The sequence below is a fragment of the Trachemys scripta genome, chromosome 2 (assembly GCF_013100865.1).
Source record: "Trachemys scripta elegans isolate TJP31775 chromosome 2, CAS_Tse_1.0, whole genome shotgun sequence".
Taxonomy (NCBI): Eukaryota; Metazoa; Chordata; order Testudines; family Emydidae; genus Trachemys; species Trachemys scripta.
In genome coordinates, this window is record NC_048299.1 from 33,944,868 (window position 1) to 33,958,410 (window position 13,543).

Here is a 13,543-nt window from a genome sequence, read left to right on the forward strand (position 1 = left end):
GGCAACAGCTGCAAGGTTAGTCAGAAAAGCTGGGAAATGTTCCTCTTTTTTTTAAATTGTATGGAATTCTAAAAGTTTGCAGCTGCTAAATTCCATACCAAATCATTTAAAAGGCATTTTGTATATGTAATCGCTCAGTGTGGGATCAGTGTTTTGATTTACATTAATGTAGGCCAGCATGGTAGTTTGAGACACACAAATATGCTGTGGTGCAAGGCATCTGGACTTGGGAACTTTTCTCTTTATTTATAGCTCATATACATACATATTTGAACCCTGAGGTTGGAGCAGAGGTCAAGGAAGGGTAACATAAATGAATATATATATATATATATATATATATATAGCCTATATACAATACCTCTTATATAGCACTTTTTACCATAGGTCTCAAAGAACTTAACAAAAGAGATAACCATCATCTTACAGATAGGGAAACTGAGGAACAGAGGTGACCTGACATGCCCAAGGCCAGTGGCAAAGTCAGGAACAGAATCCATTTCTCTGGAGTCAAAGCGCACTAGATCACATTGCCTCAATGATAAAAGCAAGACGATGAGGGCAATGGAAGGCACATGTCATGTTAGGTTTCATATTTTTTATTATTATTACAGGTGACACAGGTAGTGACACCGCTTGTTAAGGCTGCCCAGCACTTCCCATTATGAGATCCTGTTTTCAGTTGCTTATAATTTTGACAGTCTTTTACCACTGTGGCTGCAGTTTCCCATGCTGGATGTCTGCCTCAGGCTGAACCGATTAATTAATTTATTTAATGGAAAGTTCCAGCTAAAATAGTGCAGCCATTTCTGAGAACAAGATTAGAGAAAATAAATTATTTTGGCCTCCTTAAACAAAAATTCTTACAGCTGTTTTGTTGAGAAGCTCTAGCACCTTTATGCTTCAGGCCAGGGTCTTTAAATTTGGCTGGAGGAGTCATGTTGGTGCCACTGATGTGTCTTTAACTATCTTTGTGAAAACCTATCTAAAATTTGACCAAGTAATAAACCACTGAAAAATCTCACGTCACACACAGTAGAAACTTGTTAGAGTCTGCTCTGAGCATGCTCCATCCCAGAGCTGCAGGGGCTGATCAAAGCATGGTCTACATTACACAGTTAGGTCGACATAAGGCAGCTTACGTCTACTTAACTCTGTAAGCATCTACACTGAAACGTAACTCCCACGGATGTAACTCGCCCACTACAATCGACTAAACACCACCACCACAAGAGGCATAGTGCTTAAGTTGATGTAGTTAGGTCGATGCAGTGTCGTTGTAGACACTGCATTTCTTCCATTGACTGTGGCTGCCTTTCAGAAACTGTCCCATGATGCCCCACACTGACAGCGCTTCTAGTGAGGCTGTGCACCGCTGACACAAGGAGTGTAGCGTGGACCTATAAAACTGATTCAATTACTGCAGTGGCTGTACGTCAACGTAACTTACATCAAATTAATTTTGTAATGTAAACTTGCACCAAGACTTTCTCTGCAATTGCTCATCCTGACTACTAGGGACAGCAGTGGCACTGCGCACAGAAACTGAGAGCCACTCCTCTGCGCTCTCAATGTTCCCATGGCTGGTGCCCAGGCAGCGAAGAGGAGAAGGAAGAAACATGTGATCTGAATGCAGAGGAGTAAGAAAGGAGTAAATGGGGGGAGACGGGGAGAGAGGGAGGGAAGGTTGCAGGAGCCAGAGGACAGGGTGTTGGAGCAAAGGGGGAGGGAGGAAGGAACTAAGTGGTGATGGAGTCAATAAGAGCAGAAGGAATGAGAAGCAGAAGCTGGAGTGTAGGGGGAGTGATAGGCATGGGGGGGGGTGGGTAGAGAGGGAGTGAATACATACATGCAGAAGGGGAATGGGACTGGAGCCACAGAAGGTGAAGGAGTTGATAGGTGCAAAGAAGAAAAGGACATGAGCCAAGGAATGGGGGGTTGGCTATGCAGATCCCTCTGTGGATACAAGATTTATATGCGCAGATATAAATTTTGTAATCCACGCAGGGCTCTATGGATAGGAGCAGAGTGAGACAGAGACAGGCTATGGGCACAGGGGCAGAATAGTTTATAGCCACTACAGCACACTCCCCTCCAAAACCTGGAACTGAACACATGAGTTCCAAGTCTCTACATTCCTCTGCTGTCAGAAAACACCTTTGAAACCCACTGGCTAAGTATATGTCTCATCCCGCTCTAGTGGCTGGCTCTAACAGGTACTCCATTAGCCCCAGCGGTAGAGGTCTATGCTGTGGTTCTGAATCTCCCCGAGGCCCCAAGCTGGGGATCAATATGGGGCCACATGAAAGAATTCCTGTATTTCAAGTTTGCTTTTTAAAAAAAAAAAAACTTTGGAAATTACATTTTAAAAAAACATGTTACAAGAACATTAAGGTTGCATGGGGACCTGAATTCTGGCACTTCCTAACTCTTGATCTCACAAACTTCATGTTCTTTTAATATAGCGCTTTGGATTATATCACACTGGTTTTGTTTCTTTTTAAATAGCGTGGAGGGCAGAGGTGGGATGAGGGGAATGGCTGGAGGGGATGAGTTAGACTCAAAGGATCAGGAGAGAAGGAAGAAGACAACAGACCCTGAGGAGAAGGGGACGCGGGAGGGAAGGATGGAGAGGAGCACGGAGAGTGAAGAGAACAGGTCTGGTGGCAGAAGGTCTGTGATAGAAAATGGGGGTTGGAACAAACCACCAGTTTGTAAAAATAAATAAATAAATTAAATAAATAAAGGCCACAGGTCAAGTTACAGGTGTACAGTTTGACATCCCCAAGGACATGGGGATTGCTGTGGCTGTTCCCACATATGGGCCCTTCCCCTGCTCATCTTCCTCCATCCCTCACAGTTCGAGAGGCTGCGGATACCTTTTGTCCAGTGGGGTTGGTCCTTCCTGCCAGCATCTGGACCAAGAGGACCAGCCAGGCCTCAGCCCCTGACTGCTGCTGCCACTCTTGGCTCTTGCTGGGGAGTTTCTGCTGCTAGCCCAGGCTTTCTTTGTGCCCCAGGCTTCCAATGCACTAGGAATTAGCAGGAGGAGAACCCACACGGGATAACTGCAGCCTTCTACTGAAACACCCCCTGGATCCACCCCAGGCTGCATCTATGTCAAAGTATATTTCAGCATATCAGCTCCAAAAATGAAAGGCACATCCACAAATAGGATCTGGCTACAGCTTGGGACTTTCATATGCCATAGTCTAAAGTACTTTTTAGACCTGTTCTATAGCTGTTCTGATTACTGTCAGTGCCACTATTCTAGGGGAGCAGAGTGAACCTCTCTATGTAATTATATGCTTGTTTGTTGTTCGAGTCATTGAGGCAACAGATACAATAGGATCCAGGCTCTGGTTATAGTTCATTTCCTGGCATCGATGATAGAAATCCTTCTGTTCCTCTTACCACTATTTTAACAATAGTTCAGTGTAACTACTTGCAGAATACAGCCTGGTTTTCAGGGGCACTGAGCAGCTGCAGACCCTTGGACATTTATCGGAACTGAAGTTGCTGAGCAGTTCTGAAAAATCAGTCCCTTAGTGGAAGAAGATACTGCAGTAGTAGGAAAAATATCTGACTTTAGTCAACCTTTGATACACAAATCACCATTCATTAATGATAGTTAATCCCTGATCAGTGGGCTGGCACAGCTCTGACCTCAGTTTGCCTGTGGCTATACTTGCTGCTAGCAGTAACTGTTAGCACTGGATAGTTCTGCCAGCATAGACAAGTTGTCACCATCTCTTGGGTGGTCTCAGCTTCTCCTGACTCACCCTCCTTAGTCTGCTCTCTCAGGTCAGTCCTGGATCCTCACCTTCAATTAAGTCTGTTTGGCCTTCACTTTTCAGACTTGCAGTCCCCTGGCTGTTTTCTTGAAGACAGCCTGAGTGCAGAGCTGTCGCCACCTTTCTTCTCCTTTTCTTTCTCTGCACTCTCCCTTTACAGCAGGCCTTGTCACAGCTGGGGGGGGGGCTGCCTCCATGATTGGCAGCTCTGGCAGCTGCATGGGGTTGTGATCAAGAAGCTTGCTTGTAAATAGGTCAGACTCTCCATTATGTTAATTAATGGTACCTTGAAAACTAGATTCTGAGTTGATAGTGTGCCAAAAAAAAAAAAAAAAAAGTTACAAGTACTGCATCTATCCGAGTCAACATGCCAATTTTTGTGCTTGTCAGATGTTAAGCTCTTGGGAGCAGGGACTATCTTTTGTTCTGTGTTTGTACAGTGCCTCGCACAATGGGATCCTGGTCATGACTGGGGCTCCTAGGTGCTCTGGTAATACAAATAAATATTATTTTTTCTAATCCTTCAGAATTATTTCTTTTTCTGTTGCTATGTGAAAGACTCACAAACAACAGAAGAAGCTGACTGACTGTACAGCAGAAATAGCGAAACTGACAAAACACAAAGTGCTGTCAAATGTATGAACTAAACAAACGGGAGAAAAATGCTTTTTTCCTTTGATGTCTTTTCAGACAGAAGTGTGATCTGTAAACAGAGGGTGCCTCTTTGGGTTAAACTAGTATCTGTCTGAAAAACTGTTAGCCCTGTTTAAAGAACATGAGGGAAAAAACTGATGCATTCCGTGAACTTATGACAGAGAATCTCCCATTATAGTAATTTTAAAATAGTCTATGTGAATAGCATATAGGACATCTCAAACACAGGATCTCCCAGGATTGTTAATATGCCCAGTCACTACCGGAGTGACCACTAAGAGAAATGCACTGAAATAAATGGAGGGGGTAACTGGTCATAAATGGCTGCGGAGTCCTAGAAACCTTTCTCAGAGGCTGCCCCAGAAGGTATATATATGCTAGAATAATGCAAATTTACTTCCTGGGAGAGAGACTGTGAAGTGTAACACAATGTCCAGGTTGGTATACAAGATAGGTTGATATCTGGATATAGGTGGGCAACACTATTAAGAAATATATTAAAATTCATTTGTTTTCCAGGGATTTATTCAAGCCTAAATGAAAAAGTAAGCACATGGATATAGCAGCATACACAAGATCACCTGCCTGACCCCATCTCCTCCTCTCCAGCAAGCTGAGCAAAGGATATAGGACCGCCTTTTCATTCACAGGCGCACTTTCTTTACTATTATTAATCTGACACGCCTGTTCCCTCTTTAGCTAGTAGTCACTAATACTACACTTCCGGTCTAGGTAAGAGGGCAAAAGGCAGAGCATACTGTGTATTCTAATCTGTGCTCATATCACTCTATTTCATAATAAACCAGAATTGCAAAAGATTTGAGGTCACTTTCAAGGTGGGGTGTCCTGATGGTAGAATGTTAGCTGGCTGTTCCTCTATCCAGATTGATTTACAAGAATAAATTTTACATTTCCTGTGATGAAATATTTATCTAATATATATGCCGCATTTGTCCTTCAACTTCAAGTTAGGCAAAGGACTGAAGAACTGTACAAATATTTCCACAGTGTTTGGGGTGAGCAGTATGTATTTACATACTGTACAATGAGTGTGTGTGTCATATAGCCTGCTAGGACTTCTGAACTGAAATCTGCAGCCATCAGTAACATTTGAGAATCTCTCAAATTGTTTCTCATTGTCTCTGAAGTGCTGACACTGTGTAGGTCATGAAAACATTAGTAAAATACAGACATACTATAACAGAAACAGTCTTCTTAGCTCCTACTACATGATTCTTTTTCTTTTTGTCCTAGAGGAGGTTGCCACCTACTTTTGATCTAAAAATTGTACAGCTCATTCACAGACCCAAAATTATTATTTGGCTTCCCCACATCTGAAGTGTTCATTCAGGAGGGTGAAAACTACTAGAAGATAAGCTCTTTAGTAGGGCAGAGATTGTCTTCATACATGTTTATGTATGGCACAATGGGGACCTGATCTACCTGGAGACTTTTGACACTACTGTATTATAAATATTGAATTAATAACTACTAATAATAGACAGGAAATTATTTTTCTGGCTCTGACCAATACTATCAAGCAAGATACTTTTCTTGTGAAAGGTGCATGAGTTATAACTGTTTGTACCTGTGTCTTTGTGCATTTTGTTTTTCCTTTTTCTCTATAGCTGTAGTACTTAAAACAACACTTACACAAGCAGCAGAAGTAAGAAAAGGCTTTGAAAGGCACAATGTCTTACACTCTAATCCACAGGAAAAGGTTTTCAAAACCGGGACATGTGCTCATGCAAATGAAGGGACGTGACCATACCTGTAGCTGCTTCATCTGACGCAGCTGCAGCCGAAGGTCTGACACATTGCATCTCATATCATGTAGGCTGACTTGCATTGCTGGGGAGCCAACGGGTGCAGGGTGATTGATGATGGTAGTTGAGTCAGTAGTTGCTAATGAATTCTTTCCACCAGACATGTGAGCCGCTCCTGCAAGTAATGCCAGCAAAACTCTTTAGTTTACGAAGAGTGAAGATCCAGATGCATTTTCCTCCCCACTGCGAGCCCAGCAGATTCAGCTTGTATCTTAAATGGATGAAGAGAGCTAATTTCAGACTTCAGTGCTCATTATCTATCAAGTAGCTGTGATTTCTGCAACCAATACGCAACGTTGCAGTGAGATATCTGAGGGCCTAACTGTGTTGCAACTTCAGCCATGTCAGAGGATCTGGTTACCCCAGACTGGTTACTACATGGTTCCATTTTATAGTATAGATGGGAGATTAACTGTAACTGCAAGTCATACTGACCACCCACTGGACCATTCCCTACCAAACAGGTTTGGAGATAGCTATGTTCTAACTGGGCCCTCCCAACATGGCTAAAATTGTAGTGTAGGCTTAGGCTAGGGTTACCATATTTTGAGCCTCCAAAAGGAGGACACTCCACGGGGCCCCCTGCCCACGCCCCAGCCCCGCCCACGCCCCCACCCCAACTCCGCCCCTTCCCCAAAGTCCCCGCCCCAATTCCGTCCCCTCCCCTGCTTCCCGCGAACATTTGATTCGCGGGAAGCCTGAAGCAGGTAAGGGTGTGTGGGGGGAGGAGGCGCGGCCCAGTCTGGCCCCCGGCCGAGCACCCCCGGCCCGCCCAGCACTGCCGGTCCCCGGCCCGGCCCCCGGCCGAGCACCCCCGGCCCGCTCGGCACCCCCCGGGCCCAGCACTCCCGGCCCGCTCGGCACCGCTGGCGCTCGGCCCCGTCGGCCCCAGGCACCGCCGGCCCCCGGCCCAGCTCCCGGCCCAGCCCCGCTGGCCCCCAGCCCAGCCCCGCCAGTCCCGATTTTCCCGGACATGTCCGGCTTTTTGGGATTTCCCCCCGGATGGGGATTTGGAGCCCAAAAAGCCGGACATGTCCGGGAAAATCCGGACGTATGGTAACCCTAGCTTAGGCAGGCCATTCATCCAGTTTTAAGCCAGATGAATTTGGCCTTTTTAAAAAATATCATTTTGTCCTCTGTCTGGTACAGAAATAAAACCGGACACGGTTCTGTGTCGGATCATGAATGGACAATGCCATTTTGAAGAGCTCGCTACTCTGCCCTCCAGCATGACCACATGCGGTCATGCTGCTGGAAATGAGGCAGCATGCTCTTCAAAATGGCATCCTTCATGCAGCGTGACCATGCATGCAAGATCATGCTGATGGGGGTGGGGGACCGATGCAATTCCTGGAAGTATCGGCGTATCCAGTATTCCGGGGATGTGGCAACGCCCACCCTATGTAGGGGCCATCTGAGACTGACTTGATCAGTACACAAAGATCCTGCACTACCTATTTGTTGACTGATTAGCACAGGAAAGAGATTTAACCAAGCACACAGGTATGTGGAAAATGAGAACAGGAAAACATCTTGGTCAGCTACTCAATGACCAGTTACATGTTCCCAGCTAGCAACTCCACAGGCTTATTCTTAAATAGGGTGACCAGATGTCCCAATTTTATAGGGACAGTCCCGATATTTGGGGCTTTGTCTTATATAGACACCTATTATGCCCCCACTCCTTGTCCTGATTTTTCACATCTGCTCTCTGGTCACCCTATTCTTAAAAAGTATAAAAAGAGTAAGCACCATATTCCCAAACCAGAAATAAAATGGTGGCACAACAGACACTATCCAACTGTATGCTGCCCCCACTAATCTGCCCATCCCCTCATCTTCGATTGCTATCTGTACACAGAATTGCATTTAAAACCAGCACTGGTTGTGCAGGACTCTACACATGATTTTTAAAACAATCACAGAAAGCTGTGAAACTACGTTCTTAACAAAATATTATTCCTTGATTAATTAGGCCAGTTCTTTTTAAATGCATAGTAGTTTTCTTTATGTAATACAATTAAATCCGAAATCAGCAGCCAGTATTCACATTACATCTGCATTTTGACATTTCTCACTTTTAAATTGTCTTCTTAGTGTGTTTTTTCCCCCTGAAACAGGCAGAGTGAGAGACTGTAAGCAGGACCTGCCTCATTTTTTGAATAACTCCACAGTATTATGTTGCCTTGCACACCCCGCTGGTCACAATGGCAAGTCAGTCCCTTGTGCACAGAGTAAGAGGACACTACGTCTGTACATTTCCTGTCTGTTATACAACTGACACTCCCATTCCTCCTCACTCCAACCCCCTCCTCCACTCTCAGGAAAAACCTACAGCCTGCATAAACTGAAAGGAACTTGTCAATGATGGTGGGAATCCTTCCAGTGCATAGTAGCTTAGGTTACTATTTGCTTCACCCATGCCCCACTCTATGACAAGTTTAATGAAACCAAACTAAAGCTAGAATTGCAAGCTTTTCTTTGCTTGTTAAGGGTAAATCCTGAGTGTAGAGAGAACACTCTGCACACCACACCCACTGCATGAAAATGAACCCAGTGGACTTATATTTACACCCAGTCCACTAATCATTAGTTGGTCTAGCCAACTAGCAAAGTATACAAAGATACAGCACAGCCTGCTGCAAACATGTTGTTCCTTTGGCAACAGGTGTGTATGTGCCTTATGTTATTTCCTCAAATCCTTCCCACACGGAAGATGTTTGAAAAAAAGGTGATTTTTTCAAAAAAAGGTCAATTTTCTGATGTGTCTTTGTTTTCATTTAAAAAGAGGTGGGGGGGGGGGGAAGGATTGTAAACATCATGTTTATTGGTTTATTTAAATATGTAAAATCAGGAATCAAAGCAGCAAGTCCTGTCCATAAAAGCATATGCATAATGGACTGCAGTATACTGCAGTACCATATCATCGACTTCCTGATACATGATCTAACCCCCGGCTTGAAGCTGTAATGCTATACCTTACTTCAACACCCTCCAGTTATATCTTAAATAACACCATCTTCATTCATTGCTGAGCAAGCTATCACACATTTTTGCTACACTTCAGCATCATTCAATACTCTCTTCCCTTCTAGAGAGCTCCTTTACAAAATGCAATGCTTGAGAAATAAGCAGCCTTTGTGTTTATTGCTATCCTGTGCACATTTCACACTGCAGTTGACTATACACCAATACTTATCTATGTATCTGCCAATATGTATGATGCAGCTTTCTTTGTAGGGACATCTCACTTTCTCCATCCCACATGCACCATTTTTTTTGCATCTTTTTAAGAAGAATATTAAATTCACAGACACTACAGACAGGATCCCCCAAAGGTTCTGAAAGCTGTTCTCTAACAGTTCAGATTCTTAGCCACAATTCTCGGCTTTTTATTTTTTTTAAAAAGCCTACCCTTTTAATCCCTGCCCCAGGCAATAGCTCCCACAGTTCAATCACCAAACCAGTGATCAGACAGGCAGGCATATGCCTTGTACCCATAAGCGCTCCCAAAATCACCCCCAACCAGTACATATACCTCCCACGCTTGCCTGTCCTCCTTGTAACTAGAGCTGGATTGTGATCCGTTTCCCTGAAAGACAAGTGCCCACTCGCTGCCCAACCTAATCTTTCTGGCGTGCCACTCCAACCACTGCCATGAGCCTGCACTAGCCGCCTGTTAGCCATGGTACCCGTTGCTTTCTCAAGCACTACAGGGGAGCACTTGGAATATGAAATATTAGTATAGGGCAGGCTCTCAGCAAGCGTGGGAGTGCTCTGGTGATCAGTAGTTTGTTTCCACAGATTGGTATTTCATCAAAAAGGAATAAAAAGGCAGCTGAGTGAGAAGATAGTTGATATGGGAAGTGTAGTTCTCTCTCTTGGAAGCAGGCCTAGGCTATAGACTGGTGATTAGAAGGCCAGTTAGACAAGGGGGAAAAGACATTTAATACAAAATATACTTTGCACTTCTACAAAAACAACAAGGAGTCTGGTGGCACCTTAAGACTAACAGATTTATTTGGGCATAAGCTTTCGTGGGTAAAAACCTCACTTCTTCGGATGCATTAAAGGATCATGTTCCATTTGCAAGAGTCAACAGAGCTCGAAGGCTGGCATGGTCCACTTTCAACAGGTGTATCCATGAGAGAACATTTTGAAGACATAGCTCATTATATAAGGAATTCACAAAGGGCAGGATCTCCACTGCAATGCACAACCCACCAACAGTGATGGATTAAGACAAGTTCAAACAAAAACATTGTATGCATTATGATCCCCCCCCCCAATAAATAACAGCTTCTTAAAGTACAGAAAGAAATACATTCCACCTCTTTTTAGGAAATTCTCATGGCCCCTTCCTCCCACCCTTCCAGGGAAATAGGCAAGTGGGATTGGGCCTGTGGTTCTTTGGCAATCTGTGCCTTCTCTATCCTGGCCACTTGAAAAGAAAAATAGAAGGGAAAGAGTGAGGGTGGGTGGGTGTTTGTTGGTGTACATATGTCTGGGAGAGATATAAATCAATGGACAGAATATTTCTAATATGCTTTCTATTTCTAATATTCTAATTTCTCTTGGCTTTTGGGGGCTGAAGTGGTTTATAGGGACATAGTTATGGGATTCCTATTCACATCAGTGGGAGTTGCACAACTAAACTTGTGGAAGATCACTGTTTTTTTAACTCTTTTGTGCAATTTATTATCATTTCTATGATGTGTATAACAGAGTTCTGTGAAAAAAACAGAATGAGACTAAAGGAAAAAAAACATGATAAACAGACTTTATGACTGTAACTGTCTCATTTTATTTATTTAATATTTCAAGCTAAAAAACCCAAAATGTTGGCAAACTAAATAGAACTTTTTGGTTTTCATGAAATACCATATTCGAAATAACAATATTAAAGCACAGACTTTCCCATATTATTTCTGTCTGATCAAAGTCTCCGGTCATCAGGAAATGTGATGTACAATATAATGTTGAACTATATTTCGGAGTCACTTTTTATCTTCCACAGCTGTTTCTTTGTTAAGTATGGGAAGCAATTCACATTTCTGCTTACCAGTGCTCTAGAAGGGATTGCTCAATCAATGTTTTTCTATAGCTCTGTCTTAAAGTGGTATTTGAAATTACTAAAGACGATGGCTATGTTTGCTGTAGTTAAGTGGAAATGTATATTTTAAAAGGCTATTGCCTAATGGCCATACCCAATCCATGTCAGGGATCGGTCAAAACCAAACGAGAGTCAGCAAAACTGGTTTTGGAGGGTGAAGGTATGTTAAAATTCAAATGTTTGGAGAAAAGTAAAGGCATTATTTAGCACAAGTTGACAAGCTGAGCTGAGCTATAAAGGAAATAGGAGCTCTAATTATCCACATACCTTGGAACATGTAACGCCTTGAACAGAGGCAGTCCTTGCTTGGTCAGACCAAAGATTATTGTACTATGTAAAGTTTTCATATATAACCATAATTTATAACTCAGTAACTAAGCAGAGCTTTTTTGTAGAGTGTATTTTACATACCCTTTTATTTAAGGGATACCCCCCTCTTTATTACTACCCTATGCCAGTAAAATCTGATTTTATTTAAGATAACTGGAATTGGAACTTGGGCTTAGGAAGCAACCCTCACTTGTGGGTGACCCGCATAAATCTGAACTCTGACCTAGGGGGAACTTGGTAACAGAAGGTAGCTGCATGAATACAAGGTCTCGGGCATGGCGGGGTCATGATCGCCATCCCTGAACAGTGTTGTAAAAAAGGTTCATGTGAGTTAGTAAAGGCACAGGACAGCCAGAAGACCTAAAAGGTACACAGTGCCATTACAACAATGCAATACAAAGATGGGTAGATTTCAAGTTTCCAGTTATTATAAATGCTTTGTTAATATGCATGTGCTATATCAGAAACAGAAACCTTTCAAATTGTTCAAAATATATGATACATCAGTTTAGTGGGAATGGCACAGCATTGGCTGGCAGGAGAGATTCGGTCATAAGACTGGTTTATGTGGTCTTGGGAAAACCTCCCTATATCAGTTTCACCACCAGGAAAAAGAGAATAAATAATACTTGCCATAGCTACCTAGTACAGGTACTGTGAAGGTTAATTAGTGATTGTTGTTACGGTGCTTTGTATTTGACAGGATCTATGTGACTGCAAAATATTATCTGTTTTTATCATATAATGACAATGAATTGGGGAAGAGGATCGGAATGTTATTGAATATGATCCTATTGTAGCTTCCTAGAAAGACAAATTATTTTTCTCTAAGTTGCCTGAAAGTATTGAACAGCCATTTTTTCTTTACAAACTATACTGTTTTTATACCAAAGAACATTGTCCAACCTATTTAGGGCGAGATCCTGACTTCAGTGGGGTTCCATGTAGGCTCAAGGGTTCAACTGGAGAGATGCAGTTCTAGCATCAGGCTCTTAAATTGTTCTCTGCTGCACATGTTCAATATTTTCTAGTTCTGGTCTGTTTTTCTATTGCCCATGTTCAATCTGAGGTCATATTGCAATTCTAGAAACGGAATTCTTGGAGCTGAATTAACATCACCACTGGAATGGCTGGTGAGTGGTATAATAGATTTGCTAATAAACTGTAAGGCTGGCAACCTGTATTTCATGCCAGAGCAGAGTCCTCTTAGCTGGAACAGTGTTGCTAGCATTCAATCCACTGTAACAGACATACACACAGGCCCAGAAAGAGACAATTTAATAAATGCCGCTGAAGACTGCCATAGCAACTGACACTTCTGCAAATAATTTAAAGAACTGTAGTTGCATGGGTGCTTATGTTACCTGGCATGTTCTTTTGTAGTATCCTTATCCCATCCCTCAAAATTGCCCAGAACAGTGACTCTAAATATGACCTAATCCTGACTTAGGGACTGATGACTACCCAACACATTTTAGGAGGATGCCAATAGTTAGTAACAGATCAATGTGGCTTATCTTGCTGACTGCTACGTTTCTTAGCATCGTTATATCTATAGCATTTTATTGCCAAACTACCCTTACAGAAAAATCCTATAGAATTTAATAGAGATGAAATCTATAATGTTCTTTTGAAATGTAACGGGTCTGTAGCGAGTGACTAAAAATCTATAGAATTTAATTTAGAATTATACTTTGTCGTAGGGCTGGTTTGTTTGCTTTAAATACTCATAGACTCATAGACTCATAGACTTTAAGGTCAGAAGGGACCATTATGATCATCTGGTCTGACCCCCTGCATGCTGCAGGCCACAAAACTGTCCCTAC

General features: G+C 42.8%; 1 protein-coding gene across 20 annotated transcripts in view; it reads right to left on the reverse strand.

Moving 5' to 3' along the window:
* KIAA1217 (KIAA1217 ortholog) overlaps nt 1–13,543 on the reverse strand; it is a 518,496-nt gene that overhangs the window by 38,379 nt on the left and 466,574 nt on the right. For all 20 annotated transcript variants that reach the window (XR_004644414.1, XR_004644413.1, XM_034760248.1 and 17 more), the window contains one exon: nt 6,220–6,389. Coding sequence is in view for 18 of the 20 variants with exons in the window: in XM_034760248.1 (XP_034616139.1) it covers nt 6,220–6,389 (170 nt within the window). In the remaining 2 variants the exon portion in view is untranslated. The remainder of the gene's footprint in view (nt 1–6,219; nt 6,390–13,543) is intronic.